Genomic DNA, 22942 nt, shown 5'->3' on the forward strand with positions numbered 1-22942 from the left:
TTGCATATAGTTTGTTTATTTATTAAGCAAGCTAATTTGTCAAGGGATAAATATATTTCATGAGTTCTTATAAGAGAAATAACTATGGTCTCATTCCATTCACATGGAAAAAGTGTTGTGCCATTAATATCAGTAAAAAATGCAGCCAATTTGGAGCCAAACAATCTTTATTTGCTTTCCTAGATTCTAGCTATACAATAGCTATAGAATTTATATACCCCTTCCCAGTGCTTTACAGTCCTCTCTGATTGGTTTATAGAGTCAGCATATTGCTCCCAACAATCTGGGTCCTCATTTTACCAACTTCGGAAGGATGGAAGGCTGAGTTAATCTTGAGCTGGTCAGAAATGAACTGCCAAATTGCTGGCAGCCGGCAGTGAACAGAAGTAGCCTGCAGTGTTGTATTCTAACCACTGTGCCACTATGGTTCTACATTAGAACAAGAACCTTTACCTTGGCTATAGATGCAAGAGGCTAGTTGGGATAAGTGATAAGTCATTATTAGGTAGAGAACCACTATTGGATTATTTAATAATTCTGAATTTAAAAATGGTCTGAAAGTAACTCTACCAAATATATGTAGCTATTCAAATAGCTTTCAAATATTTCTGTAATTGATTCTGATTGGGAACTGTTCATGACCCATTTTTTAATTATGCTTTGCTCCTAACCTCCTATACAGTGGCTGGGAGGACTGTAAAAAGGTCTAGAAGATACATCCATGTGCCTTCGGTGTGCAATGGTAAATGAATGAATGGGGACAAGATAGGTTAGTTGTTGAAATTGTAAGAATACACCTATAGAACAGCTGGAAAAGTCCCTTAAGTTGCCTTGGTAAAAATTTCAAAGTCGTTTGTCTTTGTCTGCTTCTTAGACCTGAGAGTGACAGCTAGCTTGTGTCTAAGGCAGGACTAGAACTCATTACCATGGCCTTCTGATTTCTAGCTCAGTGCCTTAAACACTACAGTTTACAGTTCTCAAAAGAAACCTGCAGTTTTCTTGGCAAGATTTTTTGGAAGTGATTTCCTATTGCCTGCTTCCTAGGTTGGAGACTGAGTGACTGGTCCAAGGCTACCCACTTGATTCCAATGTGATCCACTCATTCCCTGCTGCTTTCTTCTTATTCCAGTTTTAGCTTTTCTGCTCTCGTAGCTTTCTATTGCTTTTAAGTTTCTCCTTTTTCTATTACTGTTCCAGTTATTCCTATCGTCTATTCTAAACTCTTGGTCTTCAGTTTCCTATACACTTTATTTTTGTTTTGTCTCCTTTGCATTCTTTCTTCTATTTGAGAATGGTACAACCTAAATTTAGCTGTTTATTTACTTCATCAAAATTTTATTCATCATACTCATCTATTATTATTTTTTAAAATTCTAGGTATGTCATAGAAGGATTTAGAACTAAGTATTACAAGTTCACATGGATTCCCATGTGGGCTAAACCACAAGTAAGTTGTTTTGGTTTATTGCATTGTAGGAATTCAGCTCAGTCATCAACTCATGGCTTAGCCTTTCATGTAAATCCAGTCTTTGTTTTCTTTTTTTTCTCCCCTATATCTCTGCAGGTTAATTACTACTTAGCCCTTTTAGCTTCCCATTTTTTATCCTGCTGCTTTTTAGATATTTTAAGCATTTCTATTTATATATTCATGTATTATTCTGTTCTTATCAGTATATACTTTATTATTGATTGCTGCATTTAGATGAATATTGCAAGCTATCAACAGAACTATGTAAAATCAAAAATTATGTGGAAGAATTGTCTAGACATCATATTAGAACAAGAAAATATAAGTAAATAAGCCACAACTTATTGGCAAAGAAGCCACTAAAGGTCTTTTTTCTTTTTCTTTCTTTCTTTTTTACAAATAGTAGAGATGCCACGTTTATCCAGAACATCTCTTCTGAATAGTTTTTAAAGGATAGACATTGTAATAGTAATCTAAATAGCAATTAATCAAAGATCAAGGACTATTTAGATATATACAAATATATTTGTGTGCTATCATTTTGGCATCCAAGTCAAATTGCATTTTTCCATGAATCCTCAAGTGAACTACAACTGGCAGCCTCTATAGCGTATTCAAAATATGTCCAAATTACTACACTTGCTATATTCAGTGTTTCCATAAAGGAAAATGTTTGTAACTCAGGGTTGAACTAAGATGTCCTGATGCTCTCTGAGCTTGGCAGTTTTCTTGCAGATGTTACATTAACCAAATTAGGTAACCTCATCAGTGCAAGGGATGAAGTTACCTAATTATTCACTCTTTTCCTATTTTGAATCTGTAAACAACTGCACATATAGAAAGTAAATACTGTATTCAGATTCACAGAAATATAGGTTTAAAAAGTTGTACTCTGTTTAGATTTGGTCACTTAGCTACAGTACATTTCAGACTGTAAGGTGCACCAAGATTTCGAAGAGGTAAACAGGCAAAAAACGTTTTTGCCTTCCCCAGCCCCCAGGAACACTCTACAGGCCTTGCAAACTCTCTGAGTGTTTTTGCACACAGAGGCTTTGGAAGGCCTCTAGAGTGCTTCTGGGGGCTGGGGAGGGCAAAAATGACCATGTTTTTACAAAAAATGGGTCCCTTTTTTGTTTCACAAACTCCCATGAATCATGTTTTTGCCCTTCCCCAGCCCCCAGAAACACTCTGCAAGCCTCCCAAAGCCGCGGTGCCTCACGAACCCCCATGCATCGTGTTTTTGCCCTCGTCAGCCCCCAGGAACATTCTCCATGCTTCCCAAAGTCTTGGTGCGCCCTTGGTGCACCCTTGATGCACGGAGTCGGGTTTGGGGAAGCCAAAAAATGGCTTTATTCAATATATAAGACACACCAACATTTCCACCCTCTTTTTGGGAGGGGTGTGTATCTTATACTCTGAAAAATACAGTATTTACCAACATGTATCATTTAACTAGAATTATCCAAGTGCTTGTAGCTACATGTTGTTGCATATAAGATACAGGTTATTTGTGTATAACTATCAAATAAATATTATGTCTATAAGGTTTTCATCAGGAGAATGCATAGATACCAAAAATGATAACTGCTAAAAGTTTTATTTTATTAATTTAAATTAAGAAGCTTCATTTAAAAATGTGATTAAAATTTAAGAACTATAAACTTTGTGCTCACTTTTTATTAGCATTGATACAATTTAAACTAAATATTAAATTATAAAATAAAGAGGGATTAACTGAAATCACATGTATTATCTGGATATGCAGTTGCTTATGCAGAAAAAACTCTGACTCATTAATTTAAATGCTTATGTTTGAACAAGGTCCAGAGTCTACTAGTTGTGTTTACATGATTAACTGGATGGGAGCTTGAGATATCTCATGAATCACAAATGGCAAACAAGTCAGTGTCCTTAATAGAATGCCACACATAACATTTCCATACTTCTTCCTTATACAGTATGTGAAAAGGAACCTCATGTTGTTGCCTACATCTACCGTGTTTCCCCGAAAGTAAGACAGTGTCTTACTTTCTTTTTATCCCCAAAAGCCCCACTATGTCTTACTTTCGGGGTATGTCTTATATTGGAAAAAAATTGTCGAATTTTTTGTTTTAACCAAAACATATGGAGGGGGGGCGGCGCGGAAGTGGGCAGGAGGCGGCGCTCATTAAGATCAGAGGGAGGTGGCAGACGCGGCGACGTATGGAGAGGGGGACGGTGCGGACGTGGGCAGGAGGCGTCGCGCAGCTAGATGAGAGGGAGGCGGCAATACCCCCGTGTTTTCCCGAAAGTAAGACATATGTCTTACTTTCGGGGTACGGCTTATATTAGCCGACCCCCCTGAAACCCCCGATATGTCTTACAATCGGGGGTGTCTTACTATCGGGGAAACAGGGTATAATCATGTGAACCTTACTGATTTCTAACTAAATAACAGCCTGATTGTTAATATGCTCAAAATACTTTTAGCTTGGTGCTTTGGTGTGTGTGTGTGTGTGTGTGTGTGTGTGTGTGTGTGAAGAAGACAATTCAAATACTGTACTTTATAATTTTATAATACAAAAATCACTACAGAAAGTTTGTTACTTTTCATTTTCAACAATAAAGCAAATTATAATATTTACTGCTACTGGGGGAAAAATTGTGTAGATAGGTGAGAAGGTAAATCTCTATTAAACCATCATTTTTCTTTGAGATTTTTGAATCCTATACATCAGCCGTCAGAAGCAAAAACAATATAAAAATTAGAAATGAAAAATAATGTAAACGAAAGTAGACAAGGAGAGTTCACACAGCCATACATATATGCATTCTCATTCTGGAATTTTCTTTCTTCCAAATTCCTAAACTTAATCTAGCTGTGATGTACAGGAAACAAAGAATCATATGCAGGAGCAAAACATGATGGAAGAAGCACTGCAGAATGCAGGACATTCACTGAATTGGAGGAATTCTCACAAATGAAGGCAAATGAAAGAAGGGATTCTGGAAAACAATCTTGGACTGATTCTGAACCCACTCCTCATCTTACAATTTGGAAATCAAATCAAAATTTGTAAACCTAAATTCTGCATTAGATAACAATAAAAATCAGCAGGTATTACCTCTCTCTCTCTCTCTCACACACACACACACACATAGAACATTTGGTAGGAAAATGAAGAAAGGCTACTGGAAATACATAAAGATAAACACCAATTAGGTTACAAGAGGAAAGCCATTGTGTAAATTTTTGTCAAATCAGAATTATGAATTCTTTAGTAAATAATCTTATATTTATTTTGTATAAATTATACAGGAAGAAGACAAAGTATAATAGGTTGCACACAGAGTAGGAAAATTTATATTTCTTACATATTGTGTAAGGATACTGTATTGTAATACAGTATTAGTAAAAAGAAACAGATGTAGATCTGTTCATGTATGAATGTATCTATGTATCTCTTTCTGTGTATGTGTGTGTGTGTGTGTGTATAAAAGCAAAAAACACTCACACCATAATCATTAAATCTCCAGAACCATAAAGCCTACAAACTTGAAATTTGCCATGGATTTTTTGAAATGACAATTGTAGCATTAGTATTTCTTATACAGTGGTACCTCAAGATACGAACCCCTCGTCTTACGAACAACTCGTGATACGAACCCGGGGTTCAGAAAATTTTTGCCTCTTCTTACGAACTTTTTTTGAGTTACGAACCGGCGTTTGGAGACTGCTGGGAAGCCGCGTGGCTGTTTTAAAAGGTGACAGCCGGGCGGCGGGGCTTCCCAGAAGCCTCCCGAACGCCGGTTCGTAACTCAAAAAAAGTTCGTAAGAAGAGGCAAAAATTTTCTGAACCCCGGGTTCGGTTCGGGAGGTTGCTGGGAAGCCCCCCAGCCCAGCTGTCACCTTTTAAAACAGCCGCGCGGCTTCCTGGCTGTCTCCGAACGCCGAACGCGGAAGTTCGGGTTTGGCGTTCGGCTTCAGGAGACAGCTGGGAAGCTGCGCGGCTGTTTTAAAAGGTCACAGCCAGGCTGGGGGGCTTCCCAGCACCCCCCGAACCCCGAACTTTTGCCGAACTTCCGGGTTCGGGGTTGGGGAGGTTGCTGGGAAGCCCCCTGGCCGGCTGTCACCTTTTAAAACAGCCGCGCGGCTTCCCAGCAGTCGCCGAACGCTGAACGTGGAAGTTTGGGTTTGGCGTTCAGCTTTGGGAAGCTGCTGGGAAGCCGCACGGCTGTTTTAAAAGGTGACAGCCGGCCTGGGGGCTTCCCAGCAACCTCCCGAACCCCGAACTTTTGCTGAACTTCTGGGTTCGGGGTTCGGGAGGTTGCTGGGGAGCCCCCCAGGCCGGCTGTCACCTTTTAAAACAGCCGCGCGGCTTCCCAGCAGTCGCCGAACGCCGAACGTGGAAGTTCGGGTTTGGCGTTCGGCTTCGGGAAGCTGCTGGGAAGCCGCGCGGCTGTTTTAAAAGGTGACAGCCGGCCTGGGGGGCTTCCCAGCAACCTCCCCAACCCTGAACTTTTGCCGAACTTCCAGGTTCGGGGTTCAGGAGGTTGCTGGGAAGCCCCCCAGCCCGGCTGTCACCTTTTAAAATAGCCGCACGGCTTCCCAGCAGTCGCCGAACGCCATTTTTTTGCGGGGGGTTTTTTGGTTGCACGGATTAATTGACTTTACATTGTTTCCTATGGGAAACAATGTTTCGTCTTACGAACCTTTCATCTTACGAACCTCCCCCTGGAACCAATTAGGTTCGTAAGACGAGGTATGACTGTATTATTATTAACATGCTCTGATGCTAAGGAATTCTACTCCCCCTCCCCACCTAGAAAGAAATCTGTTCCAAATGCAAAACACAAGCATAATAGAGGAGTTTCAGGTTCAGTTTTGCTTTCACAGCAGCAAGCAGGGGGGTAGGATAGGGAGGGCATCTGTGGGGCAAGCCTGAGGGAGAGAAGGGGATAAGAGAGGCCTCTGTGCAGCAGTCCTAAAGGAAAGAAGGGGACAGGATAAGGGAGGCTTATGTTGAGCAATGCTGAAAGAGAGAAGGAGGTAGGATAGAGGAGTTGTCTGTAAGACAAGCTTGGGGGAAAGAAGGGAGAGGAGAGGATTTTGTGGGGCAAGGCTGAGGGAGAGAAGGGGATGAGACTGGGGGATTATGTGGACTGAGAAAGAGAAGGGGATAGGATAGGGAGGATTCTGTGGGGCAAGGCTGAGGGAGAGAAGGGGATAGGATAGGAGACATTTCTATGAGGCAAGCCTGAAGGAGAGAAGGGGAGAGAAGGGGATTATATGGGGCAAGCCTGAGGAGATAAGAGGAAAGAAGAGGCCGATCATAACTAATCATTAATTTTCAAGCTGTGTTGATTTATCAAGCCTGATCATATAATTCTGTAGTGGAGCATGGGTATTTAGTATGTGTGTGTGTGTATACATACATATGTATATGTATCACATGTTTTTTGCTGAATTTTTAAAATTAAGGGAGACTAGGATAGCACTATTTCTGCCTTGTTCTGGCCTCATCAGCTAGCCATACCCTTACTGGGATTTGATCCTGCAGCTTCTGCCTTGTAAGGCAGAGGCTATATGGTTGTTGTTTTTTTCTGTCGGATTTTTTCCCCCTGTTCTCCTTCAATATACCAGGGTGATCCGACAGGAAAAAACCCATATATGTATATGTATACACACACACATACATACATACATACACACACACTTTTATTTATTTATTTATTTACTTGCTGTAATGTTTTGAGTGTCTATGCGACGTTTCGGTGAAATCACATTCACCATCATCAGGCTGAAGTTTTAAGCTTCGTGCTGTTGTAAATATGGAATGTTTGCAACTGTCATTTGTTCCTTATATATAGTTTTGGGAGTGGAGATTTGGTTTGAATGTAGCAAATAGATTGGGTGACTACGTTTTAGTGATTTGATTGGTTGGTGAACTCACAGTTGCTTGAAGGATTGACATGGTGATGATTATGATATGTTTTCTTGTTTAAGGCTGGTTTCCAAATCTCTGGTAGGCGGGACGTGTCATCTCTTTTATTCATGCAAAGGGGGTGTTTTTCTATCTCTATTGCTTCCATAGTAATTCTTCTGTATAAATTTTCTGTTTTGGAAAGTAATTTAGTTTTTTCAAAGTCAATTTCGTGCTCTGTTTTTTTAATGTGCTGGACAAGGGAGGAAGACTTTTCTTCTTTTTTAACTGCATTCTTATGTTCTGCAATGCGTGCGCTCACTCTTCGATGGGTTTGTCCAATGTATGTGGCTGCACATGTTTTGCAAGGGATTTCATAGATTCCTTGGTGTTCTAGTTTGATTTTATCTTTTGGGTTTTTTAGGATGTTTGATATTTTTTGGTTAGTGACAAATGAAGTTTTGATATTATGTTTGTGTAGAATTTTACTAATTTTGTCTGTGGTGCCCTTGATGTAAGGGAGGAGGGTGGTACCATTATCCTGTTCTTGGTCTTGATATTTGGGGGGTGTCTCTTTTTTGATTAGGTTTGTAATAGTTTTCCTTTCGAAACCATTAGAAATTAATACATCTTTGAGTTTGTTCAATTCAGTTTTTAAGTGCTCATGGTCAGCTAGGCATTTGGTTCTGGTGATGAGAGTTTTGGCTACTGAGGTGATCTGTGCTGGGTGGTGGTGGGAGTGTGCATTTAAATAACGGTTGGTATGGGTTTTCTTTTGGTAGATGGTGTGTCCTAGGGTGCCATTGGGTTTTTTATAGATTAGTACATCCAGAAAGGGAAGTTGATCATTGGTTTCTGTTTCCATAGTAAATTGTATTTTGGGGTGTAGGCTATTGAGATGTGTGAGGAAATTGTCTAGTTTTTCTTTACCATGTGGCCAAATTACAAAAGTGTCATCAACATATCTCAGCCAAAGTTTTGCAATTTTTGCAATTTTTGTTTAGATTGCTCCAATGCATTATTTTCAAAATATTCCATATAGAGGTTGGTGATGACAGGTGAGAGGGGTGATCCCATGGGGGCTCCCTCTATCTGTTTATATCTTTGTTCATTATAGATGAAGTATGTATTAGTCAGACAGTGGTTGGTTAGATCTAAGATATATTTGGGGGGCTTGTGTTTGTTTTGGATAGCTGGTTAAGGCTTCTTTAATAGGTATTTGGGTGAAAAGGGATACGACATCAAACTCACAAGTAGGTCACCAGGTTGTAGGTTTTGTTTTTAATTATTTGTATAAAGTGGAATGAATTTTGTACATATGAGGTGATATATGTATATAGGGCTGAAGATATTTGGCTAAAAATTTGGCAAGATTTTGTAGAGGGGAGCCTATGGAGCTGACTATTGGCCTGAGAGGTATTCCTTCTTTGTGTATTTTTGGAAGGCCATAGAGTTTTGGACATATGGAAGATTTTTCTCTGGGGATGATTCTTTGTTGGATTTCTTCACTGATGGGCGAGGCTTTTATTTTGGATTTGGTGGTTTTTTCTAGGTAGGTGGTAGGATCTGTGTTTAGAAGTTTGTAGGCAGGGTTTTGTAGTAGGATGGAAAGTTTTTCTTTGTAGTCTGATGTGTTCATCACTATTGTGGAGTTTCCTTTGTCTGCTGGGAGGATGATTATATTGTTGTCTTTCTTCAAATTGATAAGTGCATCTCGTTCCTCCTTTTGTATGTTGCTTCTAGGTGGTTTGCTGGAACAGAGAATATTGGTGACTTCAAGTCTGATTTTGTTGGCTTCATCTGGGTTGATTTTATTTAGGGTAGTTTCAACTCCACATATGATGTTTTCAGTTGGAATGCGTTTGGGGGCTATTGCAAAATTGAATCCTTTTGAAAGAACATTGGTTTCTGCAGTGGTGAGGGTCCTGTTTGATGTACTGTTTTTGTCATCAGAACAATCTACATACATATACCCGTGAAAATCTACGAAAACAAATGTGTGTGTGTATATATATATATATATATATATATACACACACACACACACACACACACACACACACACATACAGTAATACCTCATGATACAAACTTAATTGGTGCAAGGAGGAGGTTCGTAAGACGAAAGGTTCGTAAGACGAAACATTGTTTCCCATAGGAAACAATGTAAAGTCAATTAATCCGTGCAACCAAAAAAACCCCCGCAAAAAACCGGCTTTCGGCGAATGCTGGGAAGCCACGCGGCTGTTTTAAAAGGTGACAGCCGGCCTGGGGGGCTTCCCAGCACCCCCCCGAACCTGGGTTCGGGGTTCGGGGGGTGCTGGCAAGTCCCCCAGGCCGGCTGCGACCTTTTAAAACACCCGCGTCGCTTCCCAGCTGTCTCCCGAAGCCGAACGCGGAAGTTCGGCTTTAGCGTTCGGCTTCAGGAGACAGCTGCGAAGCGGCGCGGGTGTTTTAAAAGGTCGCAGCTGGCCTGGGGGGCTCGGGGTTTGGGGGGTGCTGGCAAGCCCCCCAGGCCGGCTGCGACCTTTTAAAACACCCGCACCGCTTCGCAGCTGTCTCCTGAAGCCGAACGCTAAAGCCGAACTTCCGCGTTCGGCTTCGGGAGACAGCTGGGAAGCGGCGCGGGTGTTTTAAAAGGTCGCAGCCAGCCTGGGGGGCTTCCCAGCAACCTCCCAAACCGAACCCGGGGTTCAGCAAAATTTTGCCTCTTCTTACGAACTTTGTTCGAGTTACGAACCGGCGTTCGGGAGGCTTCTGGGAAGCCCTGCCGCCCGGCTGTCACCTTTTAAAACAGCCGCGCGGCTTCCCAGCAGTCTCCGAATGTCGGTTCGTAACTCGAAAAAAGTTCGTAAGAAGAGGCAAAATTTTTCTGAACCCTGGTTCGTATCACGATTTGTTCGTAAGACGAGGGGTTCGTATCTTGAGGTACCACTGTATATATAAAACACTATCAGATAAACCCACTTTAGATATAATTTTTACCATTTTAATTTTTCACTTTAACTAATGATAGCTTATGAGTAGTTTGATATATAGAACTAGCAAGCTTTATAACAATAATACCAGATTTATAACAACAGTTCCAACTATAATTATTTATTAGAATGAATCTGGTCCATATTACTTGAAAATATGCCTCCCTGAACTTCATAGATTATTTTGCTTTATAAATATGCCAATGAGTTGGTTTAATATGTCAAAGGACCAGATTAGAAACTGTGAGTCCATGAATTCTAGTGTGTAGGTACATACACACAGAGAAAGAGAGAGACAGAGAGAGACCAAGGAATGAACTATGTAACCATTTATTATAGAAGGTTAAGGCAAAAGATGATTGGACTAGAAGTTCTGTAAGGTCCTTCTAACATATACATCCTATAATTCAATTGAAAACAATCTCTGTGCTTAGTAATGTTTTTGCCAGGATGTAAATTTATAGAATTGCAGTCCTACTTCTATGGTTAATTATTACCTGGAAAAAATAGTAATTCTTTTTGGGCAATAAACTTGCCATACCTGCTCATCTAGCTTCCCAAGGCTATGATACATAATGTCACATGATCAGTTGTTTGGGAACAGATAATTAGTTCATTTTTGTTTGGAAAAAATGAAATTGTGACAGGATACCATTAAACCATTACTTATAGCCAACAGACCAAAGACTGTTTTTGTGATGCATCAGAATTTACTGAGCTTGTGTCACTTGTTCAGGTTAGCATAACTTATCAAGGCAGATAAACATATTCAGGAGGTGTGTGTGTGTGTGCATTCTTTTTACAACCCTGTAATCCCTTGCTTCGGGGTGGAGTCATGGTGGCTGAATGGAGCTGACTGTTTACTGACTGGATGTCCTTCCTGTCGTCTAGATTTAAACTCTCAACCTTCTAAGTGTGAGGTGAGCACCTTCACCTCTAGGCCACCATACCACTACATACATACGATATAATAATACAATATATTTTAGGAACTGTCAACTTAAAACCAAAATATCCTAAAACAAAAAGTGCCATTATACAAATCGGTAAAGATACATAATTCAGTCCTGATTTGATTCAAACTAATAAATCAATTCAGTAAATTGAATCAATTCAGGCAAAAACGTGTTTTGTGTAAAATCCTGTCAAAGCCCCAAGTGGGTTTGAAACTTTCAAAATCAATTTGGAAGTATTTTATTTCTACATTTTGAAAGAAATTCCAATTGCCTTCTGAATATTGGTTCAATCCTTCAAATCTCAGTAATAAAAAATAGCTTAGAACCAAAATAAACCTATTCAGTTATTTTAGAACTCATATATTGGCTCTTAAAAGCCTAAATGCAAAACACATGATTTATTAATGAAGACTTGCATAAGCAACTATCTTATGGACATAATTCGGGGGTGGCTCACAAAAATATTAATAAATCCCCAAAAGAAATAATAAAAATCAGCACATAAATATTAATATTTTTGGTTGTAGTCTGTCAGCTACCAGCAGAGCGGAGGAGAGAATCAGATGAGGAGGAGGTTGGGGAGGAACTTGGGCCAGTGTTGGGAGTCTGGGGAAAGCTCTGTTGGATGTCTATATCGGATGCTGAGATACAGCCAGGGCTGTCCAAGCCACTGGAGAGGCACCAGCATTTGGAGACTGATAAGAGAAGGAAGAGCAGCTGGGCCCTCTTCCAGATGCACGTATGCGCAGGTTAGTTAGAAAAGGTGAGCAACGGAGGATAAGAAGTTGACTAGGGAAGCAAAGGACGCATGGATGCTGATTGGCTCCTCCCTGGCTAGAGAATAAATAGAAGGAAAGGGGAATAGTTATCATAGAAGACAATAGTTCATATTTCTGAAGATTTTGCTCATAGTATTTCATGCCACCAAGACTGCTTGCCAGAACTTAATTTGCAGCCTTTCATCTGGGATCACACAGCCTTGCAATTATAGCAAGGAACTGATAAGGTCTGTATTGCAGTAAACTCCTTGAAGGACTATTGCCTGGACATTTTCATGGGTCAATGCAATTAATTCACAAGAGGTAAATAAAGATGGGTTTTCCATGACAAGTTGCCTGTTTCTTGCTTCTGCTAAGGCTGGGTCAGAACATTTTTCTTCTTACGATATCCAAGAATTAGGAATACATCTTACTTTGTTCATAAATCACTCAAGTAAAGCAACAGTATTTGGGCCATCATATCATCTTCCCCAGTATCATAGCCTGTAAAACAGTATAAAAATTTAGAGCATCTCTAAAATTGTTTCACGAATTTAGCTTTTCTGTAGGGTGTATCTTCCCATGGTATTGATGGACAGAGATGCAAACCATTTATGTTGCATTGTTGCTGTGATAGTATTTGCAGATTGTTTTTTGCCAGACCTTCTTCATCCAGGTTTTTGTCACTACAACAAGGATAAGGAAATGTTGGGGACATTCCTAGTTGTCAGCAATAGTTCTTTTGTCATAGGAGGTTTTTTTTGTTGTTGTTATGTAATTCTGATATTTTGAACAAGTAGCCGAGTTACTTCGCCATTAAGAGGTACATGCTTTAAAGGCAGCCATTTCACATAGTCCCCATCATGTTAATTTGCTGTTCCAGACCTAGAGTCTTCCTTCCATGAGACATTGTACTGCAGCACATTCCACAAAGAGGCTTTTGGGATTTAAGGCATTCCTGAATGCATGGTATGTAAAAGATATTATCACAAGGACCTCATACCTGCACAGGACTCATAAACATACCAGGCACACTCGATAAGTGAGGCACACTTAAAATAAGTAGATTGTTTCTTAACTCATCAGCCCAACCTAAATTAACAGTAAACTACAAAATAAAGTTATATCCAAAGACTGAACATTTATCTTTACCATTAAAATGCAAATTTTAAAACAATAAACACCTGACTCTTAAAGCTACCTTTGGCCCCATATATTCCTGGAATTATGCATGCAGGTACAACAGTGCAAGTTAATCTATAAATAAAACTGAAGAGAAACTGGTTACTATAGTTAAATAAATACCGTACATATGCTGTTTGATTAAAATCTCACTAAAGAATGAAGCATGTCTTCCTGTTTGATTTATGTCTGAATTTGAAACAATAAGTTATTTACTTATTTCACATGTGTCCTGTATTGTAATTCAACACTACTTCCTTTTAAGTTTCTTGTTGACATTTTTATTCTATTCTGTCACTACCCATATAATGTACTTCACTCATTATGTAATTAACTTGATTACTAAGGTGAGAGGCATCTTCAAATATTTAGGGACATTTGCATTGTCAGACTGCTGCATTAGAATACAACAGACACTTAGGCAACTAAAAATTATTTTCTTTACCAAGGCCTTTCTGAAGACATTTTCATTGTGGTTACCGTCACCATCATGATCTACACTGGATCTAAAAGTCTCTGGAAAAAGAAATTAGGAAACTTAGAATATACCTGATTTTTTAAAACAGGGAGATGATGAGGCTTTCTGTAGAGACTGCATTGATTTGACAAAAAATTTCCAAACACTATTTTATTATAAAAGGGAAAAATATGGTTACATAATGCTGGCTCACTGGATGGATCTATAGAACATGAGAAAATATGTACCAACTTAAATATAGTTGGCATTGTTACTTGAACTTATAAAAGAAAGGTTGTTCAAGAGGCCAAAGTAAACATATCTTCCTAAGCAATTTTTATCTGTTGGCCTAAACTTTCAAGGAGCAATTCTATCAATCCCTTTTTCTCCCAGTTCCATCAAATTGCTCTATTAATATACAATGGTTTAAGATATTTTGCTTTCAGCTGAAACAGCATAGACTGGGTTTTTCATCTAACATGTCTACATTTCCCCAAATCACTTCTACAGAATAAAATGCAAGGTTTTTAGATTGTTTCTTTTTTCTCTCGCTCTATGAAACGGGCAAACAAAAGCATTATGGTTAATCAATTAATATGAAAACAATAGAATAAAGAATAGCCCTTGTCTCCTTTTTTACTACTATTGACATAAAACAAGTAATAGTTACTGTAAAAAGCAATTGACTGCATAATTAATGACATATACTGCATATTTCACAGCTATCAATGGGAATATCAATATAAAAACAATGATATTTGAATTCTAGGTAGCTTAATTATGGTTTAGGTTTTGTGGTTTGTTGGTTGTTTTGCAAATGACACATGTATGTGACAGATACTGAAAACATGGACTGAAGAGAAGACAAACATCCCACCCCCCCACCCCGGGAATGAATGGTATGGACTTTTGCATTCTCCAAACAACCAGTAGCATCAATGAAGAACCGACTAACTTTTTGGAAGCTTCTAGTGGGCAGGAGACTACTCACTATGTCACAGTGTAACAATGTCACAAATACTAAGAATAAGACAATGAACAAGTCTATTATACATTTTTTAGGTAGCAGAAGGAAGTAGAACTCATATCAATGTGTTCTATGTAAAGTTTCACAAGTAAAACCTTGATTCTAAAATATAACAAAGACATAGCATCCTGAGTGGACTGCTTAAACAAATATATATCACTGTGTTCCAGCACTGCTTAAATGTTCAACATTTAATCTTTCTAGGCCACCAACTGCAACATGACTGATCCATTTCATAAAGTTAAAAGAAATAGCCTTATATAAATCAACCATTATCTAATGGACAACATGTTATGACTCCATGTTTTAAAAGAGCCTGTGCAATTACTCTATCCCAAAGCACAGATGAAAAGTCAATTTAAAACAAAAGGTCGAGGACAGGCAAAGTGCAGACCATATGAATTTCTGGGGGATGCAGCTCCAAGGAACAGGTGTAGTGACATTAGATGACATTGATCATTTGTGAAACCCAAACCAATCTTGATGGAGGGCACTAGATGGGCAGTCACTTTAAAAAACAGGCAATTCCTGATTAGCTAGGTCTCATACATATGTAAGGCTTTAGAGACAATGACCAGCATTTTGAATGTACCCAGAAGACAATATTGTGGCAAACTTAATATTTATTTTAACATTTAGTAAATACTTTAATGCTTACTTATATGCTGTAAATAAATACTTGTTTTAGTATTTATATAAATGTATGTTGTTACACAGGAGTCATTACATTTTTGAGGAAATGTATACAGGATATTTTCAGTGAATTAGTGTAATTAGATCTCTTGGGCCATTTTTGTTTCTGAGCATTTTACATACCTATAAGACTTCATAACCCAAATATTCTTCCAAATAAAATTTCATTGCAGGTTACAAAGCATTCTAAAACCATAATCAAGTAAAATTGCATCGTGAAACACAACCTTTAAAAGTTTCAAAATATGCATTAAATCAGAGTCCCTGTACTATTTTATGACATAGTGTGTTGAATCATGCTATATGAACGAAAGAGCTAGGTTTACACATCCTAAGACAATTTGCTTTAGCTTAGTCTTGACTAAGGAAAAAAGTACTGTATTTAAAGTAGTCATTGTACAGAAAATACTTTTCTTTGTATCCAATCCTTTTGATTAAATAAACCCAAATTCAAACTTCTTATGCTTTTAAATAACTGGCAGTCTCATTTATTAGTTTTGTCTTAATATGGTTAACATGGGATAACACAGAAGAGTAATAAACATGCAGGTATATATAGAATCCCTGCAATTATAGGTAAAGTATAGGTAAAATTCTAAGGTGGTATGGCAATGACCTCATAACACAATATCCAATTCTGATATCCAGAGCGTTACTTCACACAGTTAATACAGTCTTGTTCATCTACCTGACAGAAAGGTGGAGATTCTGTCTAGCCCTTCATGTCCCAGTGCCATTCATTTCAGTAGATAGTACGGTAATTAATAATAGATAATAATAGATAGTAATAGATACTAATTTCAATAGCAGCAATAACCAATTAAATATGAGTTAGCAATTTGCTGTGGCAGCTAAAAAACAGCCAACATAATCTTAAACTACATCGACAGAGGGATACACTCCGGGACTGTTCAGACACATAAACCAGTACAAAAATAATCTACATTATATATAGCAACAAGGTAGAATAATCTCTTTACACTTCTAATCACAAATACAATCTCAATATCCAATACAAACCAGTTAACATCAGCACACATCTCTGGACATACAGTAACTATCAGTAAAAAACTCCCCCCAAACAGGAACTCTGTCGGCTCCCTCTTATGGCCAACTGTGATCCATCTCTTAAAGGTATACCATATAAACATACATTCATAGCTTATATGTATTGTAACTAGCGGTGGGCTACGCTAAATTGTGCTTGCCACCGTGGCTCATAAGTGCTTGTGGGGCCAGCATGATTTTGCTTCTGCTGTGGAGGTAGCAAAATCGTGCACGGAGCCGCAGATGTGTACTTTTTTCGGTGAGGTTTTTTCGCTTCCGTGCAAACAAAATCCGTGCGCGATTCTACTACCTCAACAGGTGCAGAAGCAAAATCGTGCTGGCCCTGCAAGCACTTATGAGCCACGCCGGCGAGCACAATTTAACTTTCCAGCTAATAGCCCACCAAGGATTGTAACACAATATAATTACATATAGGGTACTGACAAATTCCACCAGGTCCGGAGGAGAAATCTATCAGAAACAGAAAAGTAAGTTTCAGTGCAAAGGGAGCCAAGGTTGGGAGAGGGGCTCTAAACTCCTTATAGACTTTTATTTATTTATTTTATTTATTTATTTTGTCCAATTCACAATGAGGATTTTAGTGGGTATATATCTATATACACATAGTAAAATACACTACATGATGAAGGTTATAGAGGAGATACTCATAGTAAAATATATCTAAGAAATAATAGAAAAGAAGATATAGGAATAGAACATATCAATGAAAGAATAGAAGAAGAGATATAGAAATAGAAGAAAGGTATAGGAGATATAGGAGAGCAATAGGACAGCGGACGGAAGGCACTCTAGTGCACTTGTACTTGCCCCTTACTGACCTCTTAGGAGTCTGGAAAGGTCAACTGTAGATAATAAGTTGGGGGTTTGGGGATGACACTATGGAGTGTCATCCGGTAATGAGTTCCACGCTTCGACAACTTGGTTACTGAAGTCATATTTTTACAGTCAAGTTTGGAATGGTTAATATTAAGTTTAAATCTGTTGTGTGCTCTTGTGTTGTTGTGGTTGAAGCTGAAGTAGTCACCGACAGGCAGGACATTGCAGCATATGATCTTGTGGGCAATACTTAGATCTTGTTTAAGGCATCTTAGTTCTAAACTTTCTAGGCCCAGGATTGAAAGTCTAGTCTCTTAGGGTATTCTATTTCGGGTGGAGGAGTGAAGGGCTCTTCTGGTGAAGTATCTTTGGACATTTTCAAGGATGTTAATGTCTGAGATGCGATATGGGTTCCAAACAGATGAGCTGTATTCGAGGATGGGTCTGGCAAAAGTTTTGTAAGCTCTGGTAAGTAGTGTGAGATTGCCAGAGCAATCCTGCTTTAAAAAAAAATGAAATTGTAATTGATGTTTTTATGATTAGGAAGCTAGATCAAAACAAGAAAACCAGGAAGTAACTTTAGAGAGACGTTAAAACATAATTGCGCTGACAACTGCTGTAAAGGATATCAGGAGCCACCTTGGTCTTTTAAAATATATTTTCCTTTATTCCTGCTTTCTTCTACATTTTTCTTTTTTTTCCTTATTGCAATGTTAGCTATCTCATATGTATATATACGCAGAGGAAATGACCCCAGAGGGCGCTTCCTTGAATACCAAAAGCCGTCGCGTCAGCGCGTGGGTCTCTCCCGAGCAGCAGCGCTTCGTGTGGTTCGCACGCAACTCCTTTTTACGCCCAGGTGAAACAGTTAAACATTTTCTACGACTTTGGAAGAAAGGCGAGCATCTTCCGCCCCATTACAACCACCGCCACCAATGATTCCTGTGAGGGCTCCGACCAGCGGGCGACCCCTCCCGACCCCTCTTCCACCTCAGGGCTGCTCTTGTCCCCGCCCACTCCAGGGTTCTTGCCGCAGCTGCAGGGAGCCAAGCCCCGCCCCCTCGTCCCCGCGTGCAACCGGCTGACTGGCGAATGAGACTCGGCGTCCTCCCGGCAAGCCCATTGTCTGCATTGAGGCGCCGGCGGGAAGCGCGAGAGGAGCGAAGCCAGCGGCGGCGGCAAAGACGACGACGACGACTTTCCCCCGCGAGACGCGCCCGGGCGCTTAACTTACCACCCAGAGCAAAAGCCCAGAAGCGCCGCAAGGAAGGAAGCCGCGCTTCTGTGGCGCGATGCGGAGCGCCGACAGCCGCCTTGCTGAGAGACGGAACCTAGGAGCAGCAGCCCCGACTCGGGACCTCTGCAGCTGCTGAAAGGAGCAAGAGGCTAGGCCGCCTCCGGAGACGATTTCCCAAGTTTTGCCCTGACAGGAGGAGCCTTTTACTACCTCTCCCCCCCCCCCCCCAACCTATGGAGACTTTGAGCGCCGTGCGGGCTAAAGTAGGAGCCAGGAGCCCCGTTGGCTGCGAGGCCGCAGGGACCGCCGACCCCCAGCCCATTTGTTCTTCGGGTCCAGCCAGCCGAGGCTCTCCCGCGCCGCCGGCCTCGGATCCCCCCGCTTGTAGACTTGAGGACCTGGAGACCTTGGCGACTGTGGGTGAGTGAGGCTGGCCTTACAGCTAATGGAAAAACAAAAGGACGCGGGAATGGAACGTAGTCTAGCTTCCCCCTCCCCAGCCCCTTTGCGCGCGCCGCTCCGTGACCACCCACTCGGTTCGCGAGAGGCTTGGCTGACTTGAAAGGGGAACCACCACCACCCAGTGTCTTTTCCTTCCTTCCCCTGCGGGACAAGGAGAGTGGAGGCTTCTCAGTTCAGGCGGCTGCACTCTGTTTTTGAGCAGGTGTGGTGCAAGGGAGTCGTGGGGCGTCCCTTTGGCTTGGAAGCCGTGAACGGAGAGTCAAGGCAACAGGAGAGCTTGTTGTCAGCGCTCTCTCTTCTTCCCCCTGGGCACCGGCCCCTAAGGATGTTGCCAGCTGTGCCATTCCCGTGAAAAATGCAGTCTCACTGTTCGTTTGGTTTGTCAACTTTCCAATATTCTCCTTACCCTTCAGGCTGCGGCAGTTGCTTTTTGACATCTATCTGTTTATTTGTTTTATTGATTTGCCAAGCAGGTACAAGGTAGTAAGTATTGGTATAAACATAAACATTGGCCAAGTAGGTAAAGGTAAATTAAGCGAAATAAAACTTACTGTCCTATTGCTCAAGTGTCACTTCTTTCTGTATTTTGATGCTGCTAGGGTTCTTGCAACTGTTTTATCAGGCAAAAGCAGAGTGAGTTTTACAGATGTCAGTTGAAAAGCTAGCAGTTCTCCCTGTAGTTTCAGAACTTCTAAGCACAATATGAACAAGTCTGATGTTTGTCTCTCTTATGTACCTAAATGATTGATTCTCCTCCCTTCTCTCTATGTTGGCATAAATCTAAACCAGTTTGTAAACTGTGTGTGGTTCTGTTTATCTGATACTACAAAAAATTGCTGAGTTTTCAGCCTTTAAAGTCTTAATTGTTGTGCACTACATAATTGTTGTGGTTATATAAATTGGATTAACAAAAACAATTTACACACCTTTTAATTTTGAATCCCAGCAACATCAGTGGGGGTTCAGCCCAACACAAGTAGTTACCTTAATCATAGTACTGTATTGTGCTATAGAGAATTTGGATGGTTTTCCAAGCATTCCAAGCATTTTATGTGAAGTAGTTGTGTTAAGTTTGGAATGTGTTCAGAGAGCTTCAAGCTTGTTAAGAATGTATACAGTAATACATTTAGTGACCATTTGAAAATGAAAGAAAATGATTTACAGTAAGTTTTGTACTTAAACCAATCCTCACACTTACAACCATCATAGTGTTGACATGGTCACATGATCAAAATTGACAGCCAGTTTGAATTTACAAAAGTTGCAGCATGTCAAGGTCATGTGATCACCATCACCCAGCTGACTTCTGACAAGCAAAGTCAATGGGGAAGTGGGATTCCTTTAAGGAATGCATCATTCATTTAGTTGCAGTGATTTGCTTAACAACTGCTGCAAAAAAGTTACAAAAAACAGGTATGTCTCAGTTAATAACCACCTTTCTTAGCAACACCCATTCTGATCACAATTGCTATCATAAATTGAGAACTATCTCTAAATGCTTTTACAGAATGTTCATAAATTCCATCCTAACTCCTGTTAATAGTAAATAAACACTGCTTTCAACTGTGGGTGTGTTCTTTCGTTCAGCTGCTCAAATTTCAGTGTATCTTCAACACTTAAGCATTGCTCACGTAATAAGCTGGAGTATATCCTACATTCCTTTCAAAATGCAGATAATGCATGAAATTTGAAATAGATCCAGTAACTGTAATAGGTCTTTTATTTGTACCTAGCCTTCTTTCCCAACTTTCCTCTCTTGACTGATGTTTACTTACAATCTGCATAAATTGTGTTAGCAAGTTTTGGGTGTAGTGAAAAGAGGAAACAAACAGCATGAAAGCTGTGCCATACAGCAGTAAAGAAATCTAAGATAAAATAAGTACTGGAAAGGCTCTTATGAAAATAAACTTTTTAGCAAATGCACCATCCAGATTCAGATATTTATCAATTTTGAATTCACTGTTTGGAATTCCATGCCTGTTTGCATTTATTGAGTACTATTTATTGGATGTAGTTTGGTGATACATCCAACTTATTTAGTGTATGTTGATATTTTTTGCACATTTGTTATGCAAAAGACTATAGCAGCCTTGTATTAACAACTAATTTGTCCTGAGAAGGAACATATATACAGGAACATATATGCAGGTTTCTAATAGTATCAGCCTAGAAGGAACTGATTTATCCATCTCTTCTCTTTCTGATAAAGACAGCAGCCTACAAAACAATCACCTTAAAACTATTTTTCATCCGTAGTCTAGTATCTTGTATCCCCAATTCAGTTGCTGTAAGTAAGAAATTCCTCTCTTTTTATGTAGTCAGCTTGAATATGTAATACCCCCCTTTTTTGGATAATCTCCTGGACACGCCTTAATTTGAAGCTGGTTTAAATGTGCTGATTTTATCAGCAACTGCATACACCTGCTAGTACTACCTACAAGTGGGTGTAGTGATAGCTATTCATACCTTGGTGATCATAGCTCAGATGCGCTAATAGGACTATGACTAATTCTAACCTTAAAGAAGCCAGAGAATGAGAGGGATATCCTGTTTCTTATTAATGGATTATTAATAAGTTGTAGATGTTAACAATAATATTTTCTAATCAGTTCACAAACAGCTTCGTTGATGCATATGTACATGGACAGATAAATAAACAGGAACATTTAATCTTCAAATTGTAGAATTTTTCTATTCTATTTTATTTTTCTGTATGTTTTCAACAGGGCAAAATGTACAGGCTTCTTATGGGCCACTGATTCACCTTGTTCACAAATAATTTGCAAAAATTATTGTGGAATCATATCCTATTAAAAATGAATCATATTTTTGTTGAAGTAATAGAGCTCTATTCCAGAATGGGAATCTCCAAAATCATTTAACTTTATTGAATCCTTACCATCATCAATTACCACTTTATATATCGCTTCATAGTGCTTTAGAGCCCCTTCGAAGTGGTTTCCAGAATCAGCATATTGCCTCCAATAATCTGGGTCCTCATTTTACAGATCTTGGAAGGCTGAGTCAACTTAAGATAATGCTTGGAGAAAAAAATACAAAGCTGAGACATTTACCAAAAATATGGCGCCATCTTTATTTTCAGTATTTAATTTCTTGGGAAGTGTTTTTCTGTGTCCCTTTTACATTCATTTTTAAGAACTTCATACTGGGAACCACTTTTGATTCTGTTGTAATATGAACATAAACTCTGCTTTAATATACAGAAACATGATAAAAGAACAAAAAGATAATAAAGGTTGGAAATGGTCAAAGTAACATTTCCCAGACAAACAGTTAAATTTTGCTTCAGTTGAGCTCTGGACTTGGCTCAGGGTTTTATCTTTGTTGTAGGTGAAACTGAGAACTTCCTTGAAAGAAATATTGCTGGCAGAGGGCCTGAAAATCTATTGCAGGCGACAGAAAGGGTTTTGAAAGAGACAGTATTTAAATGACATCAGTGTTTTAAATAATATTTTTGTTGAAATAAAATTAAATTATTTTTCATTGAGTAATATTATTTGGCATTCTTAATCCAGAATTAAATCTATATTAATATATATTTGTTCTTTCTTGATCAAAAAAAGAATGTATATGTGATGCATTTTGGGTGTAGTAATGGTTTTAAATTCCTTTTAATTAAGAAATCTGTTTCTTTAATTCTATGTTGCATATATCAAAAGTATATTCATTTAATAATATTAGGAATAATTAATTAGTAAGTAAAATAAATAGGCAACAGATCCCCTTCCAAGATACTTAGTTGATTAAATTGAAGAAAAATCCCATATCTTCTGTGTTTGGGATTTTTTGCCCAGAGATTTTGGAGCAAAACTCTGAACTGAATACAAGTGTAAAATCTGTTAAATTCTATCTATGGGGTCACTATATGGTAAGATTCAAAGTGATCTGATGGTACATAATCACAAAGCTCTGCTTTA

At 39.2% G+C, this 22942-nt stretch overlaps 1 protein-coding gene and 1 pseudogene across 1 annotated transcript in view; one reads left to right on the forward strand and one right to left on the reverse strand.

The window, feature by feature from the left end:
* Positions 1–12597: 12597 nt before the first annotated feature.
* On the reverse strand, positions 12598–13086 carry LOC139167150 (E3 ubiquitin-protein ligase RNF114 pseudogene; annotated as a pseudogene).
* A 5029-nt stretch (positions 13087–18115) lies between these two features.
* The window catches only part of PRKX (protein kinase cAMP-dependent X-linked catalytic subunit), a 69059-nt gene continuing 64232 nt past the window's right edge, over positions 18116–22942 (forward strand). The window contains exon 1 of the mRNA XM_070750901.1: positions 18116–18962. Coding sequence (XP_070607002.1) covers positions 18776–18962 — 187 coding nt within the window. The 5' untranslated portion in view covers positions 18116–18775. The remainder of the gene's footprint in view (positions 18963–22942) is intronic.

This window comes from Erythrolamprus reginae, chromosome 4 (genome assembly GCF_031021105.1).
Source record: "Erythrolamprus reginae isolate rEryReg1 chromosome 4, rEryReg1.hap1, whole genome shotgun sequence".
NCBI classification, from domain to species: domain Eukaryota; kingdom Metazoa; phylum Chordata; class Lepidosauria; order Squamata; family Dipsadidae; genus Erythrolamprus; species Erythrolamprus reginae.